Source organism: Solea solea, chromosome 5, assembly GCF_958295425.1.
Source record: "Solea solea chromosome 5, fSolSol10.1, whole genome shotgun sequence".
NCBI lineage: Eukaryota > Metazoa > Chordata > Actinopteri > Pleuronectiformes > Soleidae > Solea > Solea solea.
This window is the reverse complement of record NC_081138.1, coordinates 10,182,996-10,200,456: the sequence shown is the minus strand read 5'-3', so window position 1 is coordinate 10,200,456 and position 17,461 is coordinate 10,182,996. Positions and strand designations below refer to the sequence as shown.

The following is a 17,461-nucleotide window of genomic DNA, read 5'->3' as shown; positions in this document are numbered from 1 at the left end:
CATGCAGCAACTGGGTGTAAATCAAACTAATTAATTTAATAGGAAAGACCATTTTAAAAGCAAGCTTTATTTAATGTTAATGATCCCATTTTTTTAATACTGTCACTTACTTAGAATAAGCGCTGCTAAAGCTAATGTAAACAATGACAGTCTTCTCTGTTGCTATGTATATGGTGCATTTTGGAGCCTAAATGAAAGGATGATATACAGGCACAGGTTTTGAAACCATGTGACTGTGGGCACACATGGTTTCAAAACCATGGAATTTAAGGAATTTGGGGGTGGAGTTTCAGTTTGGTTTTCCTGGCAATTCCAGGTGGCCCAGGTGTGACTCTATGTATGGGAATTTCATTGTTTTTTCCCAAGTGTAATGGAATTGCACTTGTAACCTGAGGGTTGCCAGATTAAATTCTGGAACAGGGCATGGCCTGAGGTGCCCCTGGACAAGGCACTCAACCACCATTGCACCCTGGGCACAGATGTGTGCTGCCCACTGTTCCTGTGCCCACTTTGTGTCACACACAGAGTTCATGGTGACATATTAGAGCTACAACACGCTATCTGACGGTTTCAAGATGACAGACAAAAACATTAACCATTAATTAGTAAGGAGCCCTCGTGGAGAAGGTAATCACACCCTGCGTCAATTTAGGCTTGAAAAACTCAAACATTACAATTTCAACACTTCAGTAGTCTAGACAGATGTTTTATACAGGGACAAATAACTATTACATTCACTTCTAGGTACTATGTTCAAGTTCAAAAAGAGATGGCAATCTCGCTGACAGCTCCCTGAGAAAAAGTGAACATTTCCTCTTACCTAAAACAACTTTACCTGCATTTTCTAATCCTGCAAGTCCAGAATGTCTCATGAGAGACTAGAGGTCAACCGATACATGGGTTTTTCTATGGCCAGGGCAGACGATAACTGACACCAATTTTCTTTTATTCCCTATATCCAGTAAGTGTCTGATAAAAACAAAGGATACAAAAAATGTCTCAACTTCAGAAACCTGTCTAAGCTACAATTATACAGTATTTTAATACAAAATAACATAAACTTAATATTAATATACATGAAACCGTTTGTCAAAAAGAAATTAGGATTAAATATGAAATATGACTTAACATTCGATATGAGAAAAAATATAAATTTTATTTATTATAATATTTTATACTATGTTTTAATATACATTTCAATAAAGCTTTGGAAAAAATTATATTGGGCTCAAAACACAATAATGACAGACAACTGCTGGGTGAAGAATTCATATTCCTACACACAAACACAAAGGCCACTGCAGGGTATCCTACTAATACACAGAGGAAAGTAACCACTCAAAATAAAATACTGCTGAGGCTTGAGTAACATTGGTCAGAATTTCATTACACTGCTGGTCTTGATAAATATTTTCAAGAGGTTTGCGGACAATAACAAAAAAAAAATCAACAAATGTGTTTAGTTACATAGTTGTTATAAACAATACTTATTATTATTGTTTATTTAAAATCTAAATCTAAAATTTAAAAAGTATTTATATTATTTTGTCTCCCTGTTGATCTGAGTTCTGGTAGAGAGCAGAGAAATTGCAGCAGTTGCTATAACCACTCAGTTTGCAGGTAAGGTGAGGGCTTGAGTCACACATCCAAAACATTTTCCTTCAATTGAGAGCAAGTGCAGTTTTGGGTGATTTTTGGAATTGCCAATTTGCTGCTCATAACATTTCAGCTTTCACAAGACAGATTTTTCCTAACATTCAAGTAAGTGTTGTACAACAACATAACATAAGAGCCAGATGCAGCCACTTATGATTGTGAACTTATCTGGACAACAAAACATGATTGAAATCCTGAGTGATGACCCCTGTTATTACCATGCTGCTCTGTGAGGAGGGAAATCAGAGATGCTACAGTCCCTGTAGTACATTAAGTTAAAATCTCAGCTTTATCCCAGAGATTGGACTCACAGGCACAGACAGCGTCAACTCAAAGAGATATGTTTTCGTGAATATTCCCCAAGCCATATGAAACACAAAACTACCACAATTCACATCAAATCGGACTGTGCATGCTGTAGTAAAGGCTCACCTTATCAAATCCACACTATCGAGTCTACAATTATTTTTAAAATGTATTTGCTATGTATTATCTCACTGTATGTAAACAGCTCACTTTCCTTCATTAAAGTCTATAGAGAAGAGTTTTTCACCTCCAGGGACACAGTAGATCCTCATCTACTGTCGCCCCATAAGTTTGTGTAATTAGTTTATCTGAACAAAGGATTTCACCAAATTCACAAGAAAACACTTGAACTTGAACAGATGTAGATTTTATGAAGTGAGCCTTTTGTTCAGTGGCTAAAATCTGTTTCCCTTCTGTCCTCGTTGGCAGTGTTGTTGTAGATGGTGCCGTTTCATAAAAAACAGTGCACTCGGCTAAAATCTGTGAAAATTACATGTCAAACCCTCATACAACCACACTTCAAAAAACCTGAACTATCAAGATAAAGATCAGAGTAAACACCACTGACACTGAGCATACATCTTTTCCCATTAAATGCAGTCTTGTCTCCAGTCTCTTACCCAGTGGAAACATTATGACATCTTGGCATCTCTTACTGCAACCATGGCAACAAAGGTCCAGTGTGCTGATGCCAGTACATTTTTACATGTTTATTATTGTAACCAGGATGTCCAAGGACCAGATGGATGGATAACTGACCAGTATGATTTTTCAGACTTAAGGACTTGTGAGAACTAGAACCCCAGTTATTGATCTGTATTTTGTATGTCAAAACAAATGTATTGACACACTTAAGCATATTAAAACAGGACTTGAGCCAAAATGCTTTACAATCAAGGCAATATAGCAATCAAGACTGTCCCTGCCCCAATGGCTATTCCGCTTTCATTAGTTGAAATCCTGCATAAAGGAATGTCTCGGAGTGGTGTTTTTTTTTTAAGTCTGATATGCTGACTTAATCACACAAGAAACAATCTTCCACCAACTTTTATCATTGGTTAATTTCTTTACTGTGGGTCAGTTTTTGTCTGGGAGGAATGATAAAATAACTTCCAGCCTTTTAGAAAATCTCAGACTTAACAGACCATCAAGCTGCAGATAGCAACACTATTTCACAGACATAACACTGGTGCATGCGTCTCTGTGCTACATCAGAGGGTCTGAGAAATTATACCCACATGAAACTGCACAATTCATAACAGCTAGGTTTTGAGTGTCAACAACAAACTCTGCTGGAATATGCTTATTGTCTTTCACACACACGGTAAGATGAGAGCCACCTGCATGTTGCATCTTCTTTCTTTAACTTTTTAATATCATGATGGAGTTATTGGACTGAGGGTGAAAACCCTCACCAATAAATTCACAACAGCAACATCTTAAAAGACTGGTTGTTGTGCATGTTAAACGAACAAGATGTTATGTGTTAAATCAGTAACTCCTAGTTTCAGTTTCATATTAAAGTGTGAGTACAGTGTGAGAATGGTATCTCACATGTGCAACTGAATAATAATCCCTTTGTGTTTTGTAATTGAACATTTAAACAATCCCTTATAGTGCGTTAAAAACGGAAATATTAGAAGAGGATAAATCATACAAATATCATACACTGATGGCAACAGTGCTATCACTAGCTTGCTGGGCAGTGGTTTACTGTTTGGCTATAGATGTGGGCATCAAATTGGATTGCAAAAAAAGATTCAAATTGACAGTAGGGTCATTTAAACGTTACTTTACCTCCATTTCATTCCTGCAACTACAGAGTCTCATATGTTAGGCTTAATTAATCTAAAAGTGTGATAGGAGGCTTGTTTGTAAATCAGAATCAAGGCCACATTTGTTGTTGGCATTTAACTATTTAACATTAATGATTTTGGGCAAGAGTCAATAAAAAGAGGACGCTGTACTGACTAGATGTATCTGGTGGAGTCACACACTCACACTGCATTGTCACATAAAAGAAGCCAGGGCTGGATCACTAATGGTGCAGCATGGCTTAACTATACAGTTTGGTTTGTTTCCCATGACTACCACCTCAACGTGGGTGGAGTCACATACCACACCTACACGTAATGCCGTGATGTTGTTTTATACGCAACACAGACACACAAACTAGTGAAATGTATAAATCAGTTATTTATGGTGTACTGAATCATTAGAATCAGTTAATTAAAAAGATTAGTTCAGTCCTCCTGCATGACCAGAGAGCGGATTCTGTCTGATACAGTCGCTGATTTAAGATAGGGCTTAACAGGTTGTGATTTGGCTCACGATCGGCAGCTTTCTGCAGTGCTGTTGCTAAATACACCAGACTCCTCTGTTAAATATTTAGATTTTAGAAAAATTGGAGATTTACTTTTGGGACTTTTTAACTGATCTAAAATGTGGTCTTCTTAGGCTTAGGCTATATAATGTACAGTTCAAACCAGAAGTTTACATACACTATATAAAAAGACACATATGCTTTTTTTCTCACTGTCTGACATGAAATCAGACAATCACTTTTCCTGTTTTAGGTCCGTTAGGATTACCAAAATTATTTCTAATTTGCTAAATGCCAGAATGATGAGAGAAGGAATATTTTAGACAATGTTTTATTACTTTCTTCAAAGTCAGAAGTTTGCATACACTAAGATTATTATGCCTTTAAACAATTTGGGAACACCCAAATGAAGATGTCATGTCTTTGGAAGCGTCTGATAGGTTTATTGACAACATTTGAGTTAATTAGAGACACACCTTTGGATGTATTTTAAGGCACACCTGAAACACACTGCTTCTTTGTGTAACATCATGGGAAAGTCAAGCGAAATCAGCCAAGATATCAGGAAGAGAATGTTGGTTCATCCTTGGGTGCAATTTCCAGATTGATTCAGAAGCATATGCTTCGGGTCATTGTCCATTTGGAAGACCCATTTGCGCCCAAGCTTTAACTTCCTGTCAGACAGTGAGAAAAAAAGCATATGTGTCTTTTTGTATAGTGTATGTAAACTTCTGGTTTCAACTGTAAATAAGTAAGCTACATAAACACAAGGAATGCAAAAGTACCTCTTCCTTGGCATATCACAGCAGAAAGGGAAGAGGTAACACAAGAGACACAACATGTACACAGGAGCACCAATAAAAATGAACAGGAAAACAAAACTGCAAACATAAGTTTCACACATCAGGTAAAACAATGGAACAGCAAATATTATAAATATTACACACATTATATATATATATATATATATATATTAATCAGTCATAATTGAGATTTAAAAAAGTTAAAATTATTAGTTAAAATGTCATAATTATGAGATAAAAGTTGAATTATGAGAAATTATAAGATAAAAAGTCGAAATTATGAGTAAAGTAGAAATTATGAGATACAAAGTCATAATTATGAGATAAAGTAGAAATTATGAGATAAAAAATCGAAATTATGAGATGAGAATTGTGCATGTGCCTCAATGGCAATGTTTGAATTGGCCCTTTCTGTAACAATGGGAATTGTTGTCATCATTCATGTTGTGCACGGATGTCTTAGAGTGACGGACCGAAAGAGTCCGAGAGTTGACAGCTACAGCTGTCTGTTCTTACTGTTGAATAAAGACCCAGTGAGCAAGGGTAATGCTCGTCCGTCCGGTTTGCAGAGTCAGGAGAAAGAACAAACTGACACACTTTCATCCATCGCCTCGCTGGCGTAGCCACGCTCACAATGTGTAATCTTAAATGAGGTAACTACAGGTAACAGGTGACTTACATGGATGTTAGACATTAGTCATTAGTCTGTTGTTGGTTCCCAACCTGGGGTCCAAGCCCCCCTTAGGGGGGCGCCAGAGATCACATGGGGGGGCGCAGAGCTTTGACTGCTCTGAGTTTGTGAGGTTAATGTAATTATATTTGTGCATCCCAATCAGACACTCTACTGGATAATTGGAAGTCAGTATCAGCCAAATAAAAACTATCATTTTCTTTGGTCCACCTTTCAATTTATTAAGCTATTTATCACCAACACTTGATCACGTTCCTGTCGTGTGAGAAACGTCAAAGTACCAAAGACTCACCGGAATCAAAAAAAAAAGAAAACAAGGCAATACCTTGGTTTAGATTTAATGGAAGCACAGGACAGTTTTTATTTATACACACTGTGAGAATAGGAAGAAAAACCTACAACTGCCGTTTATTTTTGCATATGAACTCTTTACTTTATTATTTTTTTTGTGCGTGCCCTGACAAGGGTTTGGGACGGGGGGCCTGGTTTGTCCTGGACACAAGCAAGGGGGGCTTCAAGGAAAAAAGGTTGGGAACCACTGGTTTAAAAGACTTAACGATCCAATGTAACTAAAGTTATAGTAACCTCATTTAAGATTGCACATTGTGAGCGCGGCGAGGCCAGCAAGTCGATGGATGAAGGGGCCATTATGATTGCCGTTGAGGCACATGTGCACTTCTTATCTCATAATTTTGACTTTTTATCTCATAATTATGAATTTTTATCTCATAATTTCGACTTAAACCTCTTTTTTTTCCTGGCAGAAACGCGCTTCAATAGCATTGATATTGGCATTGCAACATAGATTCACAGCTAGCATGGTTTGGTTGTTTTAGCACAACAAACTAATACCTAAAGCAAAGAGCCACATTCAATTTGTGAAAAGAAGGAAGGAGTTTACTTTAATAATAGTTGTCATAACATGACTCTGGGCAACTACGATGTAACCAGTGGCAAATAAAACTTTATGTTTGACCTTGAGAAGAAAAGTAATGCAGTTATCAAAATCAAAACAGTCATCCATCTTTTCACCATAGACCAGTTGTTGTGACTCACCTCTACATCAGACTTAGTTGCTCAAAGGCCATGTTTAGACTAAAGTCAATTTGGATTTTTCCTCAAATAATTTTTTTTAGGCACACTGTCCAAACTGTTAGCTGAAAGTGATTCATTTGGATTTGTGTAGATAAAACCACATATGGGGCATGGCTTTGAAACACACAGATGAGACTGGTATATATTCCAAAGTTCCACACTGCAGTCTTGCACTGTGCAGAGAGGAGTACCATTTTTATACAAAGTACTGCCGCAGAATGAGGGAATACCTCCGTCACCAGTTTTGACGATATTGTCATGTGTTGCAATTAGAGCGAAGCAAAAGAAGATTTGAGTGTTCAGACTGAGATGCATCTGAGGAATTCTCATATAAATTGCAGCCCCTTTACAAATATGATTTGAATTACATAAATAAAAATACAGTTTAAAAAAACAAACACTCAATGAGCAGTATATGCTACATTATTAAAGGGATGAAGGATTTAACACCGAGATACAAACCCATTCTGAATATAAATGATTTGCATTCCTGGGTCAAGTACTAGAAACTGGGCCTCCAAAGACCTCTCGTTTACATTTCACTTTGCTGGATGTAAGCTCTTAGCTTACTTTTTCATTCAGAGAAATTAGCCGACGTCAGAAAGTCTATTCATTAGGAACCAAGAATGAGGAATGAATGTAGGATTAGAAACTGGGTCAGCACTCGTCTGGATGAAAACTATATTCAGTACATCACAGAGGCAAAATGTTGATAAGAAATAGTACAAACTATCATAAACATGCAAATATCTTAGCAGTTAGCTAAGCTTTGTTCTCCCGTTTCAGAGCACAGTAGGGGATTATGTTTCTTTCTTTTCATCATAAGGTCAGTACACTGTTGTATTATTCTGAGGAAAAATTGGGAGAAAATGTGAAAATCTCTTTTGTAGAACGCAAAATCTGTTGTTTGTAAATCAGTGGCAAACTGTAAAACTGGTCCCAGTGTCCAGATAAAGACTCAACTGGAGCCCTCTCTGACTCCTCTCACACATTTATCAATACTAATTGGAACACTAGCCATTGCACCAGAATTGCAATCTGTTCCTGTAGAATGTATGAAATCAAACAGATGAAATATGATATTGAGCTCAGTGCACAACATGATTGCATATAGCATACATAAATCATGTTGAATAATCACTGACCCAATCAGCCACAGCAGCTCCAGCAAAGATTTTACTTGCAATTTATTCACATAGTGTTTGCTACAGTAAACTATTACAACATCTGCTCCTGCACTTTAAAAAAAATAACATAGTAGTTTAGCTGCAGCTGCTCTATGGAGTAATCTGGGTTACAAGGCTAGGATAGCACTGCAAGGGTGGGCAATGAGTTAAATAGGTCACAACACAAGTGTCCTCAACAAAACTCACAGGTTCCCTGCAGATTTAGCCTCCATGCCCACACTATCAGACTGCTGCACCTCCACCCTGGGAGCCCGGAAACCACAGGGAAGGCAGCTTGGAATAGGAGAGTGTATGTGCTTGTGTGTTTAGTAAGAAGTGAGGTAGTGCATCCCACATGGCCTCTAGCCCTGCATCTTGGACAGCTCTGCCCTTGCATTGCTGGCCAAGCTGCCCTGTCTTCATTCATACAGAGCCAGAGGCACACTGAGCCAAGCACTCTAGAAAATAAGACCAAATGCATGTGCACACACACACACACACACACGGGCATCTGCTAATCAGTGTCTCAACACCCATCACTGCTTCTTTTGGATTCAAGCAACACATATTTATGCTAGTATATTTGAATTTTAATATTTTTTCTTTACCTTTAGTTGGAAAGCAACTGAAACTGTCATTTAAAAACTGAACCTTTAAAACATATTTTCAAAATGAACCAATGCCAGGAAAACTTTTTGAGGAGTTGCAGCTGAGCAGAAAGAAAACATGCCAGCAAGAAACTAGAAATTCAACTCTTATTCACACAGTCAGACTGATCTCTTTCTTTCACTCATTGCCTTGTATCCCAGTCTTTGCTCAGTCCAACACCAAAAATCCATGCTCTGCTGAAACCTGAGGGCACTACCTCATGAAAAAGGAGTTGCACCAAAAATTGAGGCAATTCAGAGTGAGCAAAACATCACAAGTCCTCTTCATAATAGGACCAAGCTGACATAACTGTAATTTATTTTAGAGATTGTGTTTTTTTTATATATATATATATATATATATATATATATCCATTAACCACCACTTGTTTGGATTACACAAGAGTGGATGTCAGTGAAAACAGTGAAGCAACACAGGCAGCTAACTCAAGTGTGTCCACAAAGAGCTAATGCATCTGCTGCCCAGGACAAATTAAATGTGGAGTAATTATGAGAGGAGGCTCCCTGGAGTGTTAGGTCTCACCATCCCCGCTAATACTGAGACAGCACAAGGTGTGGCGCTGCGTGGCTGTGCTCCCTCACCAAGCGTGTGAATATAATGTGTGTTTGCGCACAGCCATGAAACAGAACACAAAGACATTTCTGAACTTGAGTAGCGCGACTAACGAGGGAGACAGTGCCAATGTGCATGTATTACCTCGAAAAAGGAAGGCTTTGCTGCTGTTGTGAAGCCCCGCCACTTGGGTAATTCCGTAAGTAGCATTTGCCAGGTCAAGTTCATTGATGATATCAATCTGGTAATCTTGATCTGATCCGAAAGCTGGAGAAGAGAAAGGAAGGTTAGGAGGTGAAGCGGAGCTTTTCAAAGCCCCTGAGTATTAAATCTAAGAGGGCTTTAAAACTAAAACCTCAACTCATTTCAAACAGTCATTGCGTATGTGCATTCCATTGCTTAAAGGGCTGGTTGTGAGGGAAAAAGTCAAGGAATATTAATAGCAATTCACCCGCGGGAAAATGAGAAATGCTGCCCACTGAAATGCTGCGACTGTGCCCGCAGCCATCACCTGTCCTTGTTCTCCACGGACCGTGAGTGCACTGTGCGCACACGGAGGTAAAAGGTGTCATCGCTCTTAACTTGACTGCGTTCTATTTTTTTTTATATATATATCAATACAATAAAACTACATTTGACCGGGGCTAAAATACACTCGATGCAACCAAGAGACACTGCCAGACGTTTGCGCGCAAGGTGCAACACTGATGAGCGTAAAATAAAAACCCGGTTAAGGCTTATTTTACTCCCAACTAAAATCTTTCATCGCAGCCACAGAGTGCCACAAGACTTGTACTTACATGGTTTGGTAAAAAAGAAAAGGTATAACAAAGCCACGTAAATATCCATTTGTGTTGGAGTTGCACTGTGCAGTGTCCTCAGTCGTGCGCTCCGCTGTGTATCCACAAACCCGCTGTGGTCCGTCTGCTCTGCGCTCCGCTCTCACCTAAGCCTGCAAGTGGAGGAACGATCCACAGCACATGAACAGGGGTTTCCTCGCTGCAAATTCCAATTCATGTATATGATCTGAACGCGTCCACATGGACATTGCGAGTCGTCAACACATACACACGCCCATGTTTTTGATGACAGCTGTTACAGCAGACCGCACATGAGGAGTTTGAGGATTTTCTCAGGGGTGAATTTAATATCCCCCCCCCTCCGTTCGGACCGCTGAAAAATTCCAATTTTGGAGGTAAGAAAAATGCTTTTCAAAGGAAAAGTCTGTCAGCCAATGATGTGGGAATTCTCTGTAATAAAAGGCTTTTCATTGCAGAGATAATTCAAGGAATTTTCAGTCTCCTGGGCCAAATAAACAAAATCGGACCTGATAAAGGAGACACAGTTTTGTTTTATGTATTTGTCTGTTTGTTTGTTTGTTTTAAAATATAATGCAGCATGCAGAGTGGTGGGAGGATTACTGCTGTTTTTGTGCAGACATAAAAAGCTGTGTTGATTTTTGTTTCATTCAGCATCCCCCATAACTTCAAATTCCCTCCTCTCCCTAGACTACATAATCCATGAGATTTAGTAGCACTCTTGCTACAGCCCACTTTCCCCTGGGGCCTGTCTTTATTGAGAACCATTAATCATACCCGTCCCCTGCCTGCCTCTAATTTGTGTACATTGTCAGGTTGTCTGGGTTACCTGCCCCAACACAAACTGGCAAGCAAAGGAACAGTATCATATGCTTGAGGATTGTCACACTTGGTGTGCACCTGCTCCACCTGTGCAAGTATGTTGAGTACATGCTAGGGTGTAATGTCTGCTTTAGGATGCAGGTCACTGTTCCACCCTCTCAATTTAGACTGTAAGCAATCTACAAGCTTATCCCTGATCCTAAGAATCTGGAGAGGGAAAGACACCATTTAAAATCATAGGCTGCAGAGCAGTGAAGAGACAAGGGAGCAAGTGAGAATTAAAAAAAAATCATGAAACCAGTATTGTCAAGTAAGGCAACGTATTTACGACTGAATGCACATGCACTTAAATAACAATAATAATAATAATAATAATATAATAACTAAGGCAAGGGAAAAAGTTTATGCGGCTCATGACATAATAACAACATAATGAAAAATAATGAGTTCACAATGAGATTTATTCAGCAAGGACTCTTAAACTTAAACATAAGTGCAAAACCTGAATAAATGAGCAAGGGCACATCATAGTTGCATAGCTATCATGGATGTTGCAGTTCATCCTGGGTATAATAACATGTTACCCTGAGCATATGGAATAATGCTATATCTTTCATAGTCATTTTAACCAACATGAGCATCAAATCACCAAATCATGTAATATATTTTGGAAAAAAATCATGCATCTCTCATAGTTTAAATTTAAAAAAGCACATTGTCATACAATGTGGTGTATTTTGAAATCAAACCTGTTACTGCACTGCTTTATAAATCTGTTGATGCATCAGTGATGTACCAAAACTTACATTCAAATTAACAGTGACAAAGAAGGAAAGAGAAGGATGAGGCAGACAGCAATAGAGTGGCTGCCACTGCCAGTCATGGCAGTGGCAGAGATATGAATGTCAACAGGATTCGCTGTATAATTTAGTTCCATTCTCCAGATTATGCGATTTCAGTGGCTGTTTTCAATCTACACTTGTCAACACAATGCCTGTTATTGTCCTGCAGTCATACACAGTGAGGTCACCAGGAGAGGTGCAGTCAGCAGACCATTTCTTATCAGGAAACAAGCAAGCAAGACACCCAATTGTGCACAAACAGAAATTACCACAAAAACAGCACCCGAGAAGCTCATTTCCCGTTTCCATTTGCCTGATGCAGATGGAAGCCAAAGTGTGGCATTTCTGTGAGCAGAACATATTAAATCCAGAGATGAGCTGATGCTCAATCAACGATGAGCTAAATGACATTAAACAGTGCTTCTATTTTTAATGATGATCTCATATTGAAACCTGCCTTGTTTTGTACCTACCTCACACTTCTAGTCTGACAGACTAAAGTGTGAGGTTTAATAGGAAGAGTACAATGCATTTATATCTGATATTTCTATGGATCAAAGCCAAAGGAAGGCAGTGTTAAAGTGATTTTTGATCTGGACATTTCATTATAAAATGAGTTAAATGTACTTTGAAAACATGTTGGGCACTCATGTGAAAGTGACTGTCCAGAGCAATCAACACTCACCGTATGTAGTGCTTAAGACACAATTTATTTATTTTTAAATGTCAACGTTAAACTACACGTTTAAAAAGGTTTGTGGGCGTTGTGTCGCAAAGTAGCAAAATGCACTTGTCACTATCAGCCAAGTAAGTGTGGACATACTGGTCTTAAAATTAGAGGTCAGATGCATAATTTGACACTTGAGCATATGGAAAATGGCTGCGCACAACCAGATCTGAATTTAATGGTGCAGTAGGCACCTACGTAAGCAAATGCATGTGTTGCATGTTTTCTGCACACCTAACATTTAAAGGTGGTTTACTACATGCCATATTCTAAGCACATCCACCTTAGACTCTGAATTTGTATCATTAAAATGGAACCAATGTTTCTCACGTTCTGATTGTGTCCACTGTTAAGAGATTAAATCTTCTTGCATATGAGAACCTGGGCAGACATGAAAGGTATGTGTAATGTGTATAATGAAATACTAAGCCTCTGATGAGCAGCGGCGGGGCTGAGTTTTACAGCAAAGGGAATAGAGGCATGCAACAGAGTCCTGCTGTGCCTGCTGAAAACCCATCATTACCCATTACTCACAGTGTTAACATGGTACACGAATGCCAAAAATTGTAGTTTTGTAACCTGGTGAATGTGACATCATGTGTGTTTCTTTGTTCTCTGTGTGTGATATTTGGAGGCCTTCTCACTTTCAGGATCAGTAGCATTTAATCCTCTGGAGGGTTTGAAAAGATTACATTTGGAGAGAAGTATAAGTCTGTAATCAAGCTAAAAAAAAAAGAAAGTTTCCCATTGTATATAATTCATGCTTGAGGTGTAACTTTCTGCACAGGTTGGCAGTTTTATTTGAAGAAGAACTAAGAAATGCAAAAAAAAAGGGACGTACAGTACTCTACTAAGCTGCCTACCACACAAGCCTGTTGTGGTGTTATGATCTGGAGTTCTTCTGTTCTTCTGACCACCTAAATATAATGAACAACCAAGTTTTTCTGTGAGAGAATGATCCAGTGAGCATGAGACCATTTTAAGAATTGATTAACTGGTTTGAGTTATTTCTTATAATTAAAACAATTTCCAAGACTTTTCCATCTTCTTACGTGTGAATGTTTTTGTCATTTTGAGGGTTGGGATACTCAAATCAAAATTTTTCAAAATGTTCTGACATTTTATGGACCAAGAGACTCATTGATCACTTGAGGAAATAATCATCAGATTAATCACTGATAAAAAATAATTGTTAGTTATAGCCTTAGTCCAGACCTTAGCCCCATTGAGAATCTTTGGGATGTGCTGGTGATGTCCAACTCTACATCCATACACTATCTTGGTAATAATAATGTAACTGAGGATACAAATAATGTTGTGCCATTGTATAATCTTATCAAACAAATGGCATGGCAATTATGCGCCATAATCGAGTAAAAGGCAACAAAATAGAGTGTGACCTTGTTTGGCAGGACAGTAGGATTGCAACCACAAACCAATTTCACTATACACTGTGGTTAAACAAATTGTGGTTGTGTAACCATAAAGGCCCACTTACACAGAGTATTTGGGGTAACACTCAAAATGGAGATTTTAGCACTGTATTTTTCCATGAACACTAGCACATTGAGGGAAAAAAATGACTGGAGAAACATATTAAAACATTGGTATGGGTGCACTTTGGATATTCAAATAATGATCAGAGGGTTGTTCAAAAAGACAGATATCCAATTTGCAAATTGCACTTAAAAAGGTTTCTTCTAAGGGTCCAACACCTCAAGGTTATTGCAACATCTTTGAGATCTCATTCAGCTGCACACGATCAGGTGAAGGTAATAGAACAAGTAATGACTAGGTGAAAGAATAATTACTGGCAGGTTGCTAAATGAAACACTGAGCTGGTACAATAGTGAATCCAGAGTTGTTAGGTTTTCAGCACAATGTAAACTAACAGCAGCAAGCAGGAAAATGAGCACAGCACGTAGCACTGTCCAAAATGAAATCTAATCTAATCAAGAGACAATGAAATAAAACCTGCAATTAAAGTTCATTTTATTGTATAGTGATGCAAAACATTTTTTTGTTCCATTAAGAAGAGTGTAATAGGTCAGGAGGAGGTGGTGGAAACACAAGGGTTAAAAGGACAGGTGCAGCTCTAGAGGGAAACATTGCATTAACCATTAACATTGTTATCCACATGTTGTTGTCTCAGAGACTGCAATTTCTCCACAAATATAATTGATTCGTTCTTACAAACAAAAGAAAAACATTCTGTAGCAAAGTTTTAGAATGGCTTGATTCATGATTCTAACAAATTGTGCAGTGGAGGTTCTCCATTTTACTCTGAAATGCTTTGAGAGCAGGGAATAAAAGGTGACCAGCATCACCACTGTTGACCAGTAAATTGTTCTGAAAAACTGTGGCTGGGAAGCAATTATCGGGTCACGGAGAAAACTCTGAGCTCCAGACATGATGGGCATGCGTTGTCGACTGTTTGATTCATTTGACGAATATAGCAGCACTTATCCCAAACATGACCCACTTTTTCTTTCAACTTTATTGCTGCATCATTGAGATCAGAGCTCCCAAGCTACAACAAAAACTATTTGCAAGTAATACATAAAGTAAACAAACCACTAAAAACCAGAGTACCTTCTTGTGATTGAGGCACATTACCCTCACAGTAAAGCTGCCTTATTTCATGTTTGAGCTCTTTTATATGTCCAAGTCTAGGAGTGTTCACTGTTTTGTATTGTCACAAAAACCAATAAAAACAATGTCATGAACTCCTGGATCACTCTAACAAGTATTACCTCTCCACCTCAAGCCACAGATTATTCCACAGATTAGCCCATGTTAACCATGCACACGTAATGTCACCATCCAAAAACTATATTCACAATTACAATATGTTAACATGCTGAAGTTCAACAGCTATGTTTACCATGTTTACTAAAGCTTTGCTAAGGCTTGAATGTCTGTATGAAAATTATTTTTTTCTATAAATAAATATGTGATATACATTCACATAATTCATTTAATAATATATGAAAACCTTCTGGAGGTGCTAGAGCAAAGGTTTATGGATCATTCATTCATTCATTCATTCATTCATTCATCGCTTTATTCTCCTCATGAGGGTCTCGGGGGTGCTGGTGCCAATCCCAGCTATCACTGGGTGAAATGCAGGGTAGTTTGTGGATCATTACTGTGACAAATCATCCCCTGGGCACCAGGGATAAATAACTTAATTTCAATATGATCCATACAATCTACTTCCAGTGAGACTTTAAACTAAAAATGTAAACCTCCTGCCATGAAATTAGCTACAGTAGCTACATCTGGTACAAAGTGTCTTTCCTAAATTGTACAGGAGATGACATCAGGTGGTCACCAATGTCATTCGATTTCTTCTGAGGACCATGACTGTCCACCATGTTGAGATGTTTCTGATTGGACCAAAGTGGTGAACCAAAAAGTTCAAATTTTAATCACAGTTATATTTACACTGTTGTGGCATTGCAAACACTCAGAATATGCAATAAATGCACATGAATCAATAAAACATTATTGTTGCCTCTTAGCTCACTGTCATTTTACAAAGCCTAAAACCCTGAGTGAAATATAAAGATATGCCAACATTTTTCAGTTACTATTTTGTTAATAATGTCACGGCCCTCAGCCCTTCCTGTGTCGTGCGTGTGTGTGTGTGTGTGTGTGTTGCAGGTTGATTGGGAGCACCTGTGTCCAGCTTCCCACCTGATAAAAGTCTGCTGGCTTGGATTGTCTCTCTCTCTCTCTCTTTTCCCCTGGGATCGTAAACCTGCCATTTTAACTTAAAAATACAATAGTTTGTATTTTGTTAAATAAATTTGTTTTAGGGCCACATGGTTGGTGTAGTGGTTAGCACTATTGCCTTAGAAGCAAGAAGACTAGGTTTGGGCCCTGGTGGGATCAAGAGCCTGTTTGCATGGAGTTTGTATGTGCATGGGTTTTCTCCGTGTTCTCCGGCTTCCAGTCCAAAAACATGCAATATGGGGATTAGGTAAATTGGACACTCTAAATTGACCGCGAGTGTGAGGGTGAATGGTTGTTTGTCTTCATGTGTGTGGCCCTGCGATGGACTGGCGAACTGTCCAGGGTGTACCCTGCATATCGCCCTATGTCAGCTGCGACCGGCACAGCACCCCCAGCGGCCCTCTGGTGGAGGATAAAGCGGTAGATGCGGGAAATTTGTTTTATTTTCACGTCACACGTGCCTGTACCCGTGATTTGTTGTGAACAAACGACCTGAGTGCTTCATCCCTGAACTGTTGTTTTCTAGTTGGTAAATTTTTACATGGTTTACTCGTTGCTCTAAGAAAAATGCCACATATTATGAGTGTTTTGTGAAGACTTTGAAGGTTATAGACAGAGAATAAGTGGAAAGCTTTTGATTAACACTTGATAACAACATGATGATTCACAGATTTCTTTTTTTTTCTTGTAGTTTTTCAGCATAGTGTAAAATGTCCATGTTTAGATAATGCCTGTTCAATATTTACCAAAAACAGCTAGTAAAGGTTGTGCTATGATTAGGCAGATCATGATGTGCATTTGGACAAAGCCATGCTTCAAGTCATAAAACAGCACAGTGTATTATTAAACCATTAACTGGATAATATTGGATTGATCCTTTATATTACTCCCTGAATTAGACCATTTAATCAGCTGCTGATAATGACATCTGGAATGTGAAGGTTATTTTCACACCAGTTTTGAGGAGAATATAGAGTGTGCAGTGCGTAATATGTGTCATCTCTGGCATCACGGCTCATTGAGTCACCTCATTATACTTGTTTCTTATCAAGGTTTTTTTTTCTGAGCCAAGACACACACAAAACACAGACTGAGGATTTCATGGGAAACATTAAATGCAGATTTGATAATATGTAGGTTGTGCAAAATGTTAAATATTTTATAGCATGATCACATGCAATTTGCAGAAATACAATTATGGTTACAAGCTATTAAGAGTGGTCCTGTTAAAGCTGATTGAGCCTTAATGAACC

General features: G+C 38.4%; 1 protein-coding gene across 2 annotated transcripts in view; it reads right to left on the bottom strand.

Moving 5' to 3' along the window:
- Positions 1–10,212, bottom strand: part of LOC131459443 (protein kinase C-binding protein NELL1-like) — a 223,294-nt gene extending 213,082 nt beyond the window's left edge. For both annotated transcript variants that reach the window (XM_058629295.1, XM_058629296.1), the window contains exons 1-2: positions 10,062–10,212; positions 9,406–9,528 (exon numbers count right to left, since the gene is read on the bottom strand). In XM_058629295.1, the coding sequence (XP_058485278.1) occupies positions 9,406–9,528; positions 10,062–10,110 (172 nt within the window). In that variant the 5' untranslated portion in view covers positions 10,111–10,212. The remainder of the gene's footprint in view (positions 1–9,405; positions 9,529–10,061) is intronic.
- Positions 10,213–17,461: the final 7,249 nt, after the last annotated feature.